Source organism: Hemicordylus capensis, chromosome 1 (assembly GCF_027244095.1).
Source record: "Hemicordylus capensis ecotype Gifberg chromosome 1, rHemCap1.1.pri, whole genome shotgun sequence".
Classification (NCBI taxonomy): domain Eukaryota; kingdom Metazoa; phylum Chordata; class Lepidosauria; order Squamata; family Cordylidae; genus Hemicordylus; species Hemicordylus capensis.
In genome coordinates, this window is record NC_069657.1 from 43920155 (window position 1) to 43936383 (window position 16229).

The 16229-nt window shown below is 42.0% G+C and overlaps 1 protein-coding gene across 10 annotated transcripts in view; it reads left to right on the forward strand.

The window, feature by feature from the left end:
• The window catches only part of CEP128 (centrosomal protein 128), a 263923-nt gene that overhangs the window by 215938 nt on the left and 31756 nt on the right, over positions 1-16229 (forward strand). For 4 of the 10 annotated variants that reach the window (XM_053284676.1, XM_053284675.1, XM_053284679.1 and 1 more), the window contains 2 exons: positions 13362-13439; positions 15427-15540. The exons of 3 other annotated variants lie outside the window; for them this stretch is intronic. In XM_053284676.1, the coding sequence (XP_053140651.1) occupies positions 13362-13439; positions 15427-15540 (192 nt within the window). Of the gene's footprint in view, positions 1-13361; positions 13440-15426; positions 15541-16229 lie in introns of those variants that run through there. 3 more of the 10 variants (XR_008313413.1, XR_008313414.1, XM_053284678.1) reach the window with 3 other exon arrangements.

A 16229-nucleotide genomic window follows, 5' to 3' on the forward strand; every position in this document is an offset into this window, starting at 1 on the left:
AACATCCATATTTGCTCTCATGTAAATATTTTCTTCGTATTTATATATCTCGTTATTATGTCCTAATCCTTGTTTTCATCACCATAGTGATCTATTAGTTTCATTACTATAACAAATTCCCCAACTAAGTCTACCCATGCTCCAAGGGCAATTTTTGTGGGCTTTTTTGTGGTAAACATGAGCCACAAAATGGCTCTACACTGCCTCCAGACAGGAAGTGACATAAGAAGTCAGTCACTTCAGGTGGCCCTGGAACCACAGATAGGCGAAAATAACCTAATTTTAGTACTGCAGATAATGAAACAGTATGTCATTGGCGGATACATGAAACCACGGGTACCAAAAGCCACCCTTACACTTAGCCAGTCATGTTTCCATTGTCCGCAGCAATGGATTGATTAATGAAGCGTGGCTGCTAATCCAGACTAATGCTGCACGAGCACAATGAACAAAGTTCAGTGTCTGCAAGAAGGTTGGGTGGCTCCAAAGTTCTGAAGTCTCTTACGCTCTTGCTGCACTTGCTCAAGAAGTCGTGCACACTTTGTGCAGCTGCACAAAGTTGTGGTGCTCCTCTGATGTTGTGCCGCTGTTAGTGGAAGACATTCTCCAGGACACACATGAGGTTGCACTACAAGGTTTATTTCTTTATTTGTAGCTTTCTTATACTGCCTTTTTGCCTTGACTAAAGCGATTTACAATATTAAAAATAAACAAGCTATATACAATTTACAAAGCAGTGTTGACTCAGGTGTTGGTGGTCTTTTCATGAGCTGAGGACAAGAGCTCCCTGGATTGGGTGCCTTCTTTCTTATACTCCTCTCAAAGCATACAGTTCTTTAAGTACCTCTTGGAAGGCAGCAGAAGGGTTGCTCCAATAGTCCTCACAGGCTATTGCTGATCTCTGTGGGAGCTGATGTTATGCACCCCCCTGGCCTGGGCAGTTCCTTTCTTTCCTTCCTCTCAGGGCACACAGGGCTTTAAGTACCCCGGGAAAGTGGGGGAGGGGCTGCCTCTATAGTCATAAGAACAGTCTTGCTGGATCAGGCTTAAGGTCCATCTAGTCCAACATCCTGTTTCACACAGTGGCCCACCAGATGTCTCCGAGAAGCCCATAGGCAGAGGATGAGGGCTTGCCCCCTTTCCTGCCATTGCTCCCCTCCAACTGGTATTTAGCGGCATCTTGCCTCAGCACAGGCCAGCTCTGGTCTCTATGGGGTCCGATGTTTTGCTGTCCCCTCGCCTGGGCGCCTCCTTTCTTCAGGTTGCCCAACATGCCAACATCTTCCACTAGCACAAGGACTAATCTAGAACAGACGTTTGTTTCTTGGTGCAGTGTCTGTGCACTAGTGGAACAGCATTGGGCTAGCACAATGCTAAGTCTGGAGCACAAGCTGCTAACTTGGTGGAACTAGTTAATACTACAACACCCTTGCATTAGTGCAACAGGCTTGCTCAAGTGCAGCATTAGTCTGCATACCAGTCAGTATGATTTGCTAAAAAAGATGTTCTAGACTGCAATCCATTGAGTACTAAAAGTCCTCTGAACACCTGTTGGCAATCCTTTGTGAGCTGATGGCTAACCTAGCCTTAATGTTGCCTGCTCTCCTTCCACATTTCTGTTTAATAGTATTTCCCGCCCCCCCCCCCCCCAGTATAAACAAGTCTTGTGTTTCCCCCAGGCAGTTTGTGTGATCAGTTAGGTGAAATGGGGTAAACCATCAAGTCACACATGGAAAAGGTGGTATATTTTACTGTTATTAAAATGTATTTTGTCCATTCCAAGGACATCTGGAGTCTAGACTGGTTGTTCAGCTCTTTTGTCATGTACTTTTTTTGTTTTAAACTCTGATTCCAACAAATGTTTGTTTTAAAATTCCTACTCACTTAATCCTCAATGAAAGAGCTATTTTCTAAAGGTGCCATTTATTTTTTTAATCTATGTGTTTAGTACTGATTCACACAGTCTCTTTGCGCAGGAATCTGAAGATTGACTCTATCCACATATCAAATTCTGTTAATAGGCAAATTCCACCAGTGTTTCTCCCTGCACACAAGCACGTGCACACACATACATACCCCTTGGATCCAGTGATGGTTAAAAAAAAAATCCAAAAGTATATTTACTGGTTTTGACTTTTTCTGGCCTTGTTCCCCATTGCTTAGTTTTTCTTATAGCTCTTTGTTTCCTCCCATAATGTTTGTATTTCATCTTGTTCTTCCTCACTGCAGTGGTCTCTCCATGTTTATGTTGAAGTTTGCTTTCAAAAGCAACCTCATCTCTTGGTCTTTCTTGATCTGGCCTTCTCTCCTAGTATTAGTAGACAGAGCTCCCCTTCTGGATCCAGCTTTGGCACACTTCCTACAACTGCTATGACTGACTGCAAGAAGTGTCTTGAATGTGTATGTTGTCACCTTCATCCAGCTGAATGTGGAAACACATGCACAAATGGATGCTGTTGGACAACAGCTGGAGCACTGCACACTGAGACCGTTCCACCACTCTCACCACTTTTTTGCAAGATGGGACATGAGGTTCAGCCCACTCTTGCCAGAGAGCTGATGCTTCCCAGTGTGACTGAATTAACACATGTAGTTTATCTTTATATGTAGTCTTCCCTTTACAACGTTCTGCTGGCTGGACCGATCAATTATCAGTATTGCATGACCATTACTCATCGCAGGAGATACCAAAAACTCCAGTGTGGTATAGCAGACAAAGTCCAGGGAAATCTATATTCTATATTCAAATCTCTGCTCAGCCATAAAGCTCTCTGGGTGACCTTGGGCCAGCTGCTACATCTCAGTCTAACCAACCTTATAGGAGGTTGGAAGGAACAAAGAACCATGTAGGCTACTCTGATTTCCTTGGAAGAAATGTTAGGTAAAACGATAAATGACTTGATGTTATAAACACAAGAGTTATGACAGTTTGAATGAAAAAGTGTAAACTTAAGCATCTGCTAAGCTTCAACACTTTTTTAAGCTTTTAAAATAACTTTTAGTTTGCAACTTAATACTGATTGTAGTTTTTTGCCTGACTTTTAATTTGTTTACTTAATTTGTTTAATTTTATTACTTTTATTTTACATTGTAGCTATTTTATTGTTGTGAGCCGTCCCGAGCAGCAGTGTACTGGAGGGGCGAGGTATAAATATTTTAAATAAATAAACATGTACCCATTTTATGAAAAAAATACAATGATGATGTTAGCCCTATTATTATGGATATGATATACTATGAGGTGTTTCACACGAGCAGTGTGAAGCGCCGAAAGGAGGTCTGCGAGGAGAGTGGGTTTTCCCGACCCTCCCCTCAGACAATCTCTCACCTTTCCCTGGGTAGGTGGAACCGGTACAGGCAGCCACTAGTGGTTTCTTTAAAAAGCAGGTAAGCAGGTCCTTGCATGCTTCTCTGCTGCCCCACCGCTTTTTGGGGCACAGTGCTCACTCTACCAAAGGCTGTGTGTGGCTGCGTCACACACGGCCACCATGCATGCAGGGAACAGAGCTGCAGTTGCGCGTGGTCTTTGGTAGAGCGAGTGCCACGTCCAGAAAAGCAGCAGGGCAGCACCGGAGAAGGTAAGGACCTGATTTTAAAGGGAACCACTCCCCGCCCCGCCCCGCCCACCCACAACTGCCTGAGCCCATTCAGGCACATCCCCAGTGGACAGCAGTGGTTTAGTGAACATCCCTTTAGCAAGGTTGGAGTAAGCCCTGGGACAAGAAGTGAAGATGTTCTCACATTATTCGCCTCCCCCCATGTCTTTGTTGCAAAAAATAGCACATCCCCCCCCACACACACACATATGCAGATGCAGACACACACACACTCTTTTCCCTGGCTCAGAAACATTTTTAAAACTCATATACTTACTGCACCTCGTATATTCATGCATCAACTATGCTTCTATCTTTCTTGGTCACCTGTTCCTGTGTGCATTCTGTCCCTCTCCCGCCCCGCCCCCCACACCCCAAGCTCACGCATGCACAAGTTTTCAATGGGAAACATTGTTGAGATTTTGCCATAGACATTGTCTCACTTCTTTGTCATGTGGCATGCTTCTCTATGTGAGGGTCTATGCGACTGGCTTGGGGATGGAGTCATGGTTTGTTTGTCTGCTCTTTACTTATTTCTTATTTATTTATTTATTTATTCATTCATTCATTGCATTTATAGACCTATTATAGACTTATTTCTTATTTATTTATTTATTTGTTTATTCATTGCATTTATAGACCACCCCATCCAAAGGCTCTGGGCGCGGTGCACAACAAGTTTAAAAAACATAAAAACAAACACCACTTAAAACACACTGCTTAAAACAATATAAAAACAATTTTAAAACAATTCAGAACCATTTAAAACCAATTAAAATACTTAAGAACCATTTAAAAACCTTGGAAGGCCGGGCCAAATAAGTAGGTTTTTAGGGCTCTTGTTGCCTTGAATTCAAACTGAGAAGTTCTCCCTCTCTCTGCACAAGACTGTTAGTCTGTTTATTGTTTTCTTAGCCTATGTTTAGTTAGTAATAAATATCAAACTCTTGTTTCTCAGTTAAAGTTGCTTCCTGTTGAGTTACTTATAGAGGATAAGTAGTTTCTCTGCAACAAACATGAGTCCCAGATTTCACCCTAGGATTTGGGGGTAAATGAACCCAGTTGCTAAGGAATGTGGTAAGTGGAAGAGAAAAGGAGTATTGTGGTTTTATCCTGTTCTTTTCAGTGAGGGCAGGATTCAAAACGTTTCCTTGGAGATTTTTTTTTTTTAAAGCTCTGTCTCAGCTTCAGGAGGAAAGGGGAGGAGTGTCAGACAGCATCTCTTCCTTCTCCTGTCTTCACGACTGGCTGGCTGATGCTCACTGACATTTCCATGTATGTCAGTCAGAGGGAGGGAGAGATGGGCTGAACCTGAGCAGTTGTCAGTGGGGAGGAGGGACATAAGCTGCCTGACACTTCTCCCCTCTCCCCTCCTGCTGAGAGCTTGTCTTGCTTGATGCCAAGATGTGTTCTCCAATAAAGAGCTAACAACATGCCAATGAGTTGGGGAGGCCGGAATGGGAGAGCAAAGAGCGAGCTGTCACCCAGTTAGGGGGCACCCCTCCCTCAGGGACTGTGCTACTTTGCTCAGTACAGAGGTAAGGCTTTCCCAAACAAAGCTGCAGCAAAGTACCCTTTTTGTGTACTTCCCAGAGGCATCTGACTGACCTCTGGGAACTAGATTAGACCAGAGCTGCACAACTTTGTCTCTCCTGCAGATGTTGGACTACAGCTTCCATCATCCTTTACTTTTGGCCACTGTGGCTGGGGATGATGAGAGTTGTAGTCCATCATCCCCAGAATTGGGCCAAAGTTGTGCAGTCCTGGGTTAGACTGAACATTCTGAATTAGGTGGATCTAGTAGAGCTCTCTTTATGTATTTTATGAAGAAATACTGTAGCACGGTGGACTGGTGATGTTGGAGATACTAAGGAACTTTCTGGGCTTTTCCAGGGTCATGGTCTGAAGGAATATGATACAGAAACCTTGCTCAGCAGGTCTGGGTCTGGTCAGGACCTGGAGGAGAGACTGCCTGGGCACTTTGCTAAGGTGCCTGAATTCCATCATGGAAAAAGTATGAGCTATAAATATAATCAGTAAAATAATTTCAGTAAATAAAACTGTGATGCTCTTTCGTCTCCACTAAACTGCCTGCATTTGAGTGTGATCCCAATGTTCTGAAGAATGCCACTATCTCTTTGGCCCAAGGATGTTTAGCAGATTCTGACAGGAACCTTTTGAGAATTCATTTGGGCCTTAGCATAGACCCTTTATGTGTCTCACAGTCTTATGTTTGATGTATAACCTAACCGTTCATTCATTTGAAAAAGTATCCTTCTTGGGGTCACCTTTAACATTACATCTCTTAGTCAAGTTATAAGTAACTGCCTGCTTAAATGCATTACTGTCACTTTAAATTATGAGTACATTTCATCTTCTTATGGATTATGCTTTGGGGATTTCTTAGCCATTCCCTAAGCCTTCTGTAATTTTTAAAAATACTAACAGTCTACAGATGGTCACTTGTGTTACCTACCTTGAGGGGGTGGGAAGACCCTTGTTTATTTCCGTGTGTGTGTGCATTTCCTGCATATTAAATATAAAACCAACCCTTAGGGATTGCATAGACAAGCTTAACTTGTTTTATTTTTGTGTTTATCACTGTGGTTTCAAGACTAAAAATAAAAAGCAGTGTCTGACTTTGATTTAGATCTATCCCTTGGGACAGCCCAGAGCTGCCTATCACTGCAAATGCATCAATATAAGGAGGATTAACTGTTCACATGCTCTTTAAAACATCAAAGTGTTTATATGAAGTCATGGAAAATGAGTAATTTGTTTTATCATTCTCTCTGAGAACATAGAACACCTCTTAGAAAATAAATAATCTTTTTATGTTAAGAAAACAAGAAAAGATTAATAGCGTTCACTGCATGATGGAACGGAGTGCTTTTAAGTAAATTACTACGAATACTGCTTGTATTGGTACAACTGGTAGGATTTTTTTTTTTACCACTTATCAGCTTTATCAGTCCTCTGTATCAGTGCCCTTTGTTCCCTGTTAAATAATGAGCAGACAGACATGATTGCTCTCTTCAGGATTAGTTGTATGCATTATGGCACATCGTTTGCAGTTTCTGGGAAATAATTAGCAGTACTTAATTGCCCTCTGTGTCAGGTGTTCTCAACATCCTTTTAAGCATTTTGTTCTGCATGGCTAAACCTATCTCTTTTAATAGAGAAGAGTGCAGTCATTAATGATACAAATATGGCTCTTGATCCATATTAAGGAGGTTGGAGTACGTGTCACTAAATTATTGTTGCACTACATCCACAGGTCAGCTAAAAACACAACTTTTCCCTTGTTTTGACTTAGACTTTTGTTCAGTTGGCCTTCTTTTCACCTTCACCGCAAACCAAACTCTAGGTGTGTATGTGTTTTCCCCCCTTTCGGGTTAAGGGTGCATTCTTGTCCCTCACAATAATACAGAAATTTTTCTTCAGCAACTCTGTCCCTGGATTACCATAAAACCTTTCACCTACATCCTAAGATGAAGTAGGTGTTCTTCATGGCACTGTTTGTCATGGAGGGGGAATGCTACTATTAAGCAAGTTACCAGCATAGTTAGTTGCAAACCTGTACATACAGTAAGATCTCAACTGCTGGAATTGCATGGTGATAATCTTCGCTTGCATTTTTAAGCCTGTTTCCAATTACCCCTTACAGAACAGAACGCTCCAAATTGTATAATGCCTGAAAAGTTTTTGAGAAGCTGGAAATTGGGAACTGTGCAAACAGTTTCAATTATCAAGTCTGAATGTGCCCATTCACTGTAACGCAGACACTGGCTGCCACCCCAAAGACTGAGTGCTGTTGTGGCCCCTTTAGGAGAGGGAAATCTCAATAGAAGCCTGGCTTTTCTGTGGATTCTGTTACTGGCCAGGTTGGTTAATTAAACTTTTAATGCCTTTGTGATGAAAGAAGAGGAAACACAATTTAATTTAATGGGGAGGGGTTATGTTCAAAGTCAGCTGCTCTCAAGTTCTTTTCATGTGGTAGAATGTCCCTGAAACATATTGTCCCTCTAAGATGACTGCTGAGCATTTAGGTCGGTGATTCTGTTTCACACAGTTAACTTTGCCATCGCTGAGAGCTGCTAAGAGAGGCCTGCTGAGAATCGGCTGTCTCTTTCAGATATCCCTCAACCTTTCAAGCCCTTATGAAGACCAGGGCCACAAATGACTCTGGGAAGAAGTAGTAAACCATGCAACTCATCATAAATTAATGGAGTGGAAAATCAAGGCTTTGATGAACATAAGGCCACTATAAATGAAGCATGCAATATGAATGAGTGCAGCTTCTTTGTGGGAGAGGCACAGTTGTGGGCAATTTAATGAGGGAGAGACATTGATAGACACCTCTGAGTATTTTTTTTTTTAAAGTTTGTTGGGAAAAAGGTAAAGAAGGGCCTTCTGGGAGAGTTCTTAGTTGACCATTTTAAGACATACAATTAATTTTATTTTACAAATCATGGCAAGCATTTTAATAAGCATATGATACAGCTTCTACTATTTTTGTAGTGGAAGTGTAAATAATAATCATATTCTGTGTGCTGTTTGTTAATTCCAGTTTATATACTCTAGCTATGTGTTAGAATGATGCAAATGTGAAGCCTAAATACTTTTGATGTATACTTTGCTGCTAGAAGAGAGTATTATGGATGGATGATCTCCAATTTGCAAACGACAGAGGAAATGTGACTCTGCTGATCCTTTTGGATCTCTCGGCGGCTTTCAGTACCATTGACCATGGTATGCTGCTGGGTTGCCTGAAGGAGGTGGGATTGGGTGGCACTGTTTTACAGTGGTTCTATTCCTACCTCTCTGGCAGATTCCAGATGGTGTCACTTGGAGACTGTCACTCTGAAAAGCGAGAGCTAAAAGTGTGGGGTTTCACAAGGCTCCATACTGTCTCCAATGCTTTTTAACATCTACATGAAACCGCTGGGAGAGATCATCAGGAAGTTAGGTCGAGATGCTATCAGTATGCTGACGACACCCAGATCTATTTCTCTATACCAGCTTCATCAGGAAATGGTATGACCCTCCTAAGTGCCTACCTGGAAGCGATATTGGGCTGGATGGGGGATAACAGGCTGAAGTTGAATCCAAACAAGATGGAGGTGCTGTCTGTAAGGGGTCAGGATCTGAGAGATGGTTTAGATCTGCCTGTTCTGGATGGGGTTACACTCCCCCTAAATGATCAGCTTTGTAGTCTGGGAGTGCTCCTGGATCCCAAACTCTCCCTGGTTTCTCAGGTTGAGGCAGTGGCCAGGAGTGCTTTATATCAGCTTTGGCTGATATGCCAGATACATCCATTTCTGGAGACAAATGACCTAAAAATGGTGGTACATATGCTGGTAACTAGGGATGTGCATGAATGGTCTTCGGCACCGGCGGGGATAGTACTTTAAGGGCGGGGAGGGTGTACTCACCCCCCCCGCGTTTCCCCCGCCGGCGCTCTGTAAATTTCAAGCCCCTCGGGGCGGCAGCGTTCCTCCCTGCCGCCCCGTTCCCCCCATCGGCATGCTCGCCACTTCCAGCCGACGGGGGGAATGGGGTGGCAGGGAGGAACGCTGCAGCCCCGAGGGGCTTGAAATTTACAGAGCGCCGGCGGGGAAAATGCGGGGGGGGGGTGAGTACACCCTCCCCGCCCTTAAAGTACTATCCCCGCCGGTGCAGAAACACCGAAAACCACCCCAGCGCCAAAACGTTTCAGAGGCCTTTACAATGGCCTCTGAAACGTTTCGGGCACATGCCTACTGGTAACCTCTAGGCTTCACTATTGTAATGCACGCTATGTGGGGCTGCCTTTGTATGTAGTTCGGAAACTACAAATGATACAGAATGTGGCAGCCAGATTAGTCTCTGGGTTTACCCAAAGGGACCATATAACACCAATTCTAAAAGAACTGCACTGGCTGCCAATATGTTTCCGAACAAAATACAAAGGCTGGTTATTACCTATAAAGCCCTTAATGGCTTAGGTCCAGGTACTTAAGAGAGCGCCTTCACTGTCATGAACCCTGTCGCCTGTTAAGATCGACAGGGCCAACTCATTTGATGGCAACTCGGGGCCGGGCCTTCTCTGTGGCCGCCCCAGGGCCTTGGAACGTGCTCCCTGCTGAAATAAGAGCATCTCCTTCTCTGTCTGTTTTTAGGAGGACCCTGAAGACATTCCTATTTTCCCAGGCTTCAACTGAGACTAAGCTTTTAAATTTTAATGTATATTTATCTATTATTTTTACTTTTTATATGAATTTTAGTGTTTTATATTATATTTTATGTTTTAATTCTGTACACTGCCTTGAGATTTTTCTACTAGACAGTATATAAATGTAATAAATAAATAAATTGTATTTGTGCTACCTGGATCAGAACAAAGATTTCTGTGGGAACTTTTTTTATACATAGTTGCATGTTGCTTGGTTTTTGATTGTTGTGCAAAATAAGAAGCAAATCTGTTTATTTATTTACATTTATATAACGCCCCAGACAAAAGAGTTCCTGGGCTGTTCAATATGTTAAAAGTAATATGATAAATATCACATTTAAAGGAATTTATCAGTTGTCTTCATTGGTTTTATTTTGATGATCTGGCTTATTTTTTTAGATTAATGCTTTTCCCCCTTCCTTGCTTGCTGGAATGTGTTGCTGTGCATCATCTTCTGTACATGTTCCATCCTGTGGCTTAATTTAGTAATGTGGATTTGATAGTGGCAAGAAGCAGATATTCCTTTTTCACACAGCATATTTTTTGCAAGTGTTTGGCTGCATTTCAGCAAATCAGATATGCAACTTTTTTTGAAATATTCCCTGGTTAATTCTGTGCAGGGGTTTGCCTTTGTTCATTGCAGATATTTTAGTGATCTCATCTAACTCCACCTCTGCACAGTTATGTATCTAGGCTTCCCCACCCTCGCATTCCTAGCATTCTGCTGAGTTTAGGTTATTTCTTAAAAAAACAATTACAACATTTAGAATCTACATTTGTCAATCAATGAAGCACCTTTTGATGCTGGATTTGCAAAATACCAACTTGCTTAGTTCATTGGGGGGTTGCTTTATAGCCTGCCCTAGCCAGGATGAATAAAACCAGGCAAATTCAGTTGAAGCTGTTGACATTCTTAACAGATGCTTGGATTCAGTAATGGTCTGGAGTAGGGCCAATACACTGAAGTTCAATCAAGACAAGATACTGTTGGTAGGCAGAGCAGTTGACTGGAGAGTTGTTGTTCAGTCTGAGAGGAGATTGAACTTCCCATAAAAGGCCTCATCTACTTGGGAGTGCTGTTAGATTAGGCTTTGCAGATGAATGCCCGTCTGTATCCTCCTCTCAGGGCAGCTAGTTTTTACTCCTCCTTTTGAAAGTGTTTGTCCCACCTCACAAGAGTGCATGATATATCAGCCACGGAGACATAAACATCAAGTACTGGTATTCTGGTGGTTGTAAAGTTTTGTTTCTCAGGTTAGGTCTCTTAAATAGTATGAAACTGCAAATGATGCAAGGCATTTGCTAGTGGTCAAGATAACAGGTTAGTTGAGTCACCTGGATTCACTTTTTATAACATGGTCAATGCAGTATTCTGGTATAATTCTTGGACTGCGTTCACACAGTCACGGCAATCCTGGGTAAAGATTTAACCAGGATTGCCAAGCCCCGCATACGCCCACGGTGCATAACATGAGAATGCGGATTTCCAGGGCAATCCTGGTCAAATTGCTATGGTCAAACTTCATTTAACCAGGATCAATAGCTAGATCAGATTGACAGAAAATCCACCTTCTCATGTCACACTCCACAGGATCAGATCTAAGGATGTGTCTGAACCGCTGTTTGAAGCACAGTTCAAACACTTTGTAGAAAACAGGATTGGAACTTTAAGGAAAAGGAGAGCAGGTACTTACCTTCTCTCCACCACCCCTTCCAGCTTCCTGCTGGGGAAGCATACATCCCCAAAAGCCCCACATGCTGTCAGCACGTACAGGTGCCATGTGTGTTTGGTCAGTAGGTTATTCCCAATTTCCCTTTAAATTCCCAATTCCGTTTTCTACGAAGTGCTCGAATTGTGCTTCGGGCACATCCTTGGATCTGATCCTAGTTATCGATCCTGGTTAAATGTGGTTTAACCACAGTGATCCGAGCAAAAACTGTAGTTCACCAGTATAAAACACTATCCTAGCTTTAAAAAAAAAGAAAAGAAAAAAGCTCCATTGAGCTCTTAGCACGTTGGTGAGACGTCAAATGAGCCCGAGTGTTCAGTGTGGTGTTCTGGCTTTGGAGAGTTTCTTCTCCTAGTCTAATAGAGTAATAGATTTGTAGTTTTAATTTTATACTGTTTTAATTTTATACTGTTTTTAAATTGTTAAACGGTTTTAACCTTTTATATTTGTTTTAATTGTTTTAATGTTATTGTTAACCGCCCAGAGGTGAAAGTTTGGGCGGTATACAAGTTCAATCAATCAATATTACACAGTATTTTGTGAGAACTAGTGAGGCAAAACAGTGTTTTACCAACCTGATCACTGGCATTATACATCCAAACAGAGTTTCTTAGTTGCCCATCATCCATTAAGCTCTTATATACTGTAATTTAAAAATTGTATTTCCACAAGGTTATTTGAGAGAGATGCAAAAGGCCTCATTTCTTCTGAATACTTTTTCAGTTGGGCAACTTTTGCACATTTATCTCCAGATAATAGGATAACTTGTAATTTTAATATCTTACTGTAACATGGTAGACTACAGAGGCTGAAGACAATCCATTTCATTAAATTATTACTTGGAGACTGGAATGAGAGGTTTATGAAGGAGCATCATGGGTTTGAATGTTTTTGACAAGATAATTCCATTGCACTTAGGGCTCAGCCAAAACAATTTACCTTTTTGAGTGTGTTTTCCTAAGTGTTCAAAAGTACCTTTTCTTTCATCTATTTTGAGCAAATTTTTAATATGTTTGTATTGTGTTGATGTTGGTTGCCCTTGCTGTCCTTAGCCTCTTTGCCCATACTGCCATCCAGTTCTGTTGGCTGTGGTGTCCTATGTGGTTTTGTCAAAGATATGATGCCTTCAAAGACCCTTGCAAACAATCATGTCAGTGGCCACAACCAGTCAGATTATACCGCAGGGTCGGTAAAATGATCATGAGGATGGAGGAGGAGGAGGAGGAGGAGGAGGAGGAGGAGGAGGAGGAAGGTAACAAAAAAGAAAAAGCAGCCTGGGGGAGAAAACAGAGCCAGGTAGCATCAAAATAATGCAGAAGTTCAGCAAAATAAGCAATTGGATTTGTTCACTGATATTGCTAAGGGCAAGTGAATCCCATTTCAGGTGAGGGATTCATCTTTTGATATTGGTCACATTGAGATCTTAGCCAATCAGGATTCATTCTAACCCTTGCTTGCTAATTGTCCAGAAAAATCACTGAAGAGGCAGGGGTCTTTTCAGCTGAGGACAATTTTTGCAAAATGGACCATCCTCTTTTAGCTCAGCTCTGTCTTTATGATGTGTTTACTTTGTATGAACTCTCCCCAACTGCTTCCATGGCTGTTTACACATCCACTGTCCTATGAACACTAATGTGAATGTGCGTGTGCGTGTGTGTGTGTGTGTTCGTGTGTGCACATACGTGTGTGTGTGTGTGTGTGTGTGTATACACATACAGAGAGAGAGAGAGATTGATTCAAGGTATTGCATTTGTGCATTTGTATAAGGAATAACTGAGACTAGATATCACTTTTAAATCTTTGTGTGTGTGTGTTCTTCAGAGTACTCGAGTGGCCTTGGATCATCTGGAGTCTGTTCCTGAGAAACTGAACCTTTTAGAAGATTTCAGAGATTTTGGAGTGAGCATGTTTTGTCTTATCTCTTCTATTAGAAAGTATTTAGTAACCCCCTGCACAATGGGAAATCTGTTAGGCCAGGGATATAACATCTAAAGTCTATTATCACATTTTAATGCTTTCTTTTTGGATTCCCATTAAATATTAAAACAATGTGTTAGTTACCCTGAATGGGCTTGCTATGTAATCAGTTTCTTTTCTTTTCTCATCACTTTAATCTTAATCAAGAAAATCTCCCCTTTCTCAACATGGCTTGAATCCCAACTCATAATGCAATGTCACCAGATAACCATATGGTCATCTTAAGTTTAATAAAATTAAGGTAAATAGCTGAGTATTATATCTTCCCTTTCCCAGCATTTTTGATCTGCTCAGAATATTTTGATAAGCTGATTTTTATTAGTGTGGCAGCTGCACTTAGCTGTGTTAATATTTGAAAAGGAGTAGATTTTGTTTATTGAGATATGATGCTATTCAGTCCCCAAGCACTGCTTCCAGAATAAGGACACACTGCATGTTCATGGTTTCACAGCTGGGGTTACTTGGTGATATGCCTGGAAAGACTGTAAATTCAATAGGAAAGCTGTTTGAATATAAATTTTATTCATTATGTTGGATCAATATGCCATCCTATGTTGGGGACAAATGGCAAGTCAGACATTTAGCATACAAAATATATGACCACTGCTAATCTGTTTGTTGTTTTTGTTAATTAGTATTGTTTTTCACATGGGTCATAAGGCTCAACAGTCAATATACTTTAGCAATGCAGAAACCATCTAAAACAAAGCAGGAACATAGGAACATATATGCCTTATATCAAGTCAAACCATTGGTCCATCTAGCTCTGTATTGTACTGACTGGTAGCAGTTCTCCAAAGTTTCAGACAGGAGCCTCTCCTAGCCCTACCTGGAGATGCCAGGATGTTTTTCACACCCGGCTTTTCATTTGCATCTCCTCCAGAATTGAGGTCTGTATTCACATATCGGCCACATTTACCCCGAAGTCCCTGTGAGCACTTCACACACAATTCGGGTTTTTCATTGTGCGTTAGAGTGTAGCCCAATTTATACCAGGGGTGAAAAAAACCACTTTTTGCATCAGTTTTGCGGGGCAACTTCAAACTCACAGCAAAGCCTTGCAGAAAACCTGTGGTAAAGCCTGCTGTGTGGGAAAGTTCCATGGAGAGAACCTTCTGCATGCAAGCATTTATATGCTTTCCCACTGAACTATGGCCCCATTCCTTAAGAGGAATACCTTGCAGCACTCCCATACAGTCACCTATTGAAATGCAAACCAAGGTGGTCCCTGTTTAGCAAAGGGGACAATTCATATTCATTACCACAAGACCAGTTCTCCTCCCCATTAAGTAGTTCATTAAGTAAGGACTGGCCTTTCAAAAAAAGTCATTTCAAGCAAGTATTTACTTGCTTTGCTGAAACTAAAACAAGTGATTTCCACCACTCCCTTAAACGGTTGCCCGGAAGGGCCGCCTTGCACAACTCCTGCTTAAGCCACAAGTCTTCCAGCACAGGCATATGCCTAAGGAAGCCCCAGTCAGTCAGGATCACCCTACAGCACGTACCTCCATGTAAGACTTGAGTATTCTATTTTATTCCAGGAGGATTATTTTGTCTTTTAAACTAATGATATTGGTGGACACCTTAACACTGCACTTCCACAGTGAACAAAGCTGCACTAGTGCAAGAAGATTGCATGGCTGCACTAATTTATAGGGATTTTCAAAATTGTGCTATTGCACAAAAGTTCCCTGAGAAACAACAAGGCATGCCACAGGTTGCATAACTTGTTGCATGAGCAAAAACTATTTGTGCTAGCGCAATACTAGTCCGGACGAGAGCTCCAGACTTCACATAACTGGTTAGTGCAACAGTCTTGGGCTACCTCAATTCCCTCGTGCAAGTACAGAGTTAATCAGGAAGTTGGCCAACAATATTTCATCCAAAATAACCCCCTCTATGATTTCAGGATTCTCGCAGCCAACCAGAAATTCTGGAAAAGAGATATAGTCAGTACAAGGAAATTATGGGCTCCTTACAGCGGCATCTGGAAGATTCAAAGCGCAGACTTGAAGACTTTAGGGTAGGTGTTCCTCTCCTTTAATCCTTCATTTGCATATGAATCATTCAGAGAAAAGAGCAACAATGCAAAGTGGACAGTGTATGATTGTCATGGATACTCCCAGGAAATAGAGACCAAGGGCTTCTCTAGCCCAGCACTCAGAGGTTTTTTGAGTGTGGATTCTATGATAGCAAATTAGAGTGGATTCATGGTGTCTCATTGAAAATCTCATTTGCTATCATAGAATCCACACTCAGAAAACCTCAGAAACAACAGAACCCTGTACCCCATGGGTTAGAAACCAATGGGGGTGGTTGGCACCCTATGTGCACTACACCATCACTCGCTCTGGGCCACCCCAGCACCCCCTAAGTGCACTTATGGGGCTGATGAAAGCTCCATTATAACTTATTATGAGGAAAAACCTTAAAGACGCGAAAACTTCAACAATTAACCAAAAATCAGCCCTCTGCCCAAATCCTTTGAAAAAATTCAGGTAGCTTCCTTGCCCCAACCCGGCACTAACACCAACCCCACCCCGCTCTAGGACACCCCTTCCCCCTAATGTAAAGCGATACACCCTTCACGGGGAAAACTTTAAAGATGCGTAAACTTCAGAAATTCACCAAAAATTAGCCCTCTGCCCAATCACTCTGCAATTGGGGTGGTAGCCTCCACCCATTAGGCACTACCACCCCACCCCACCCTTT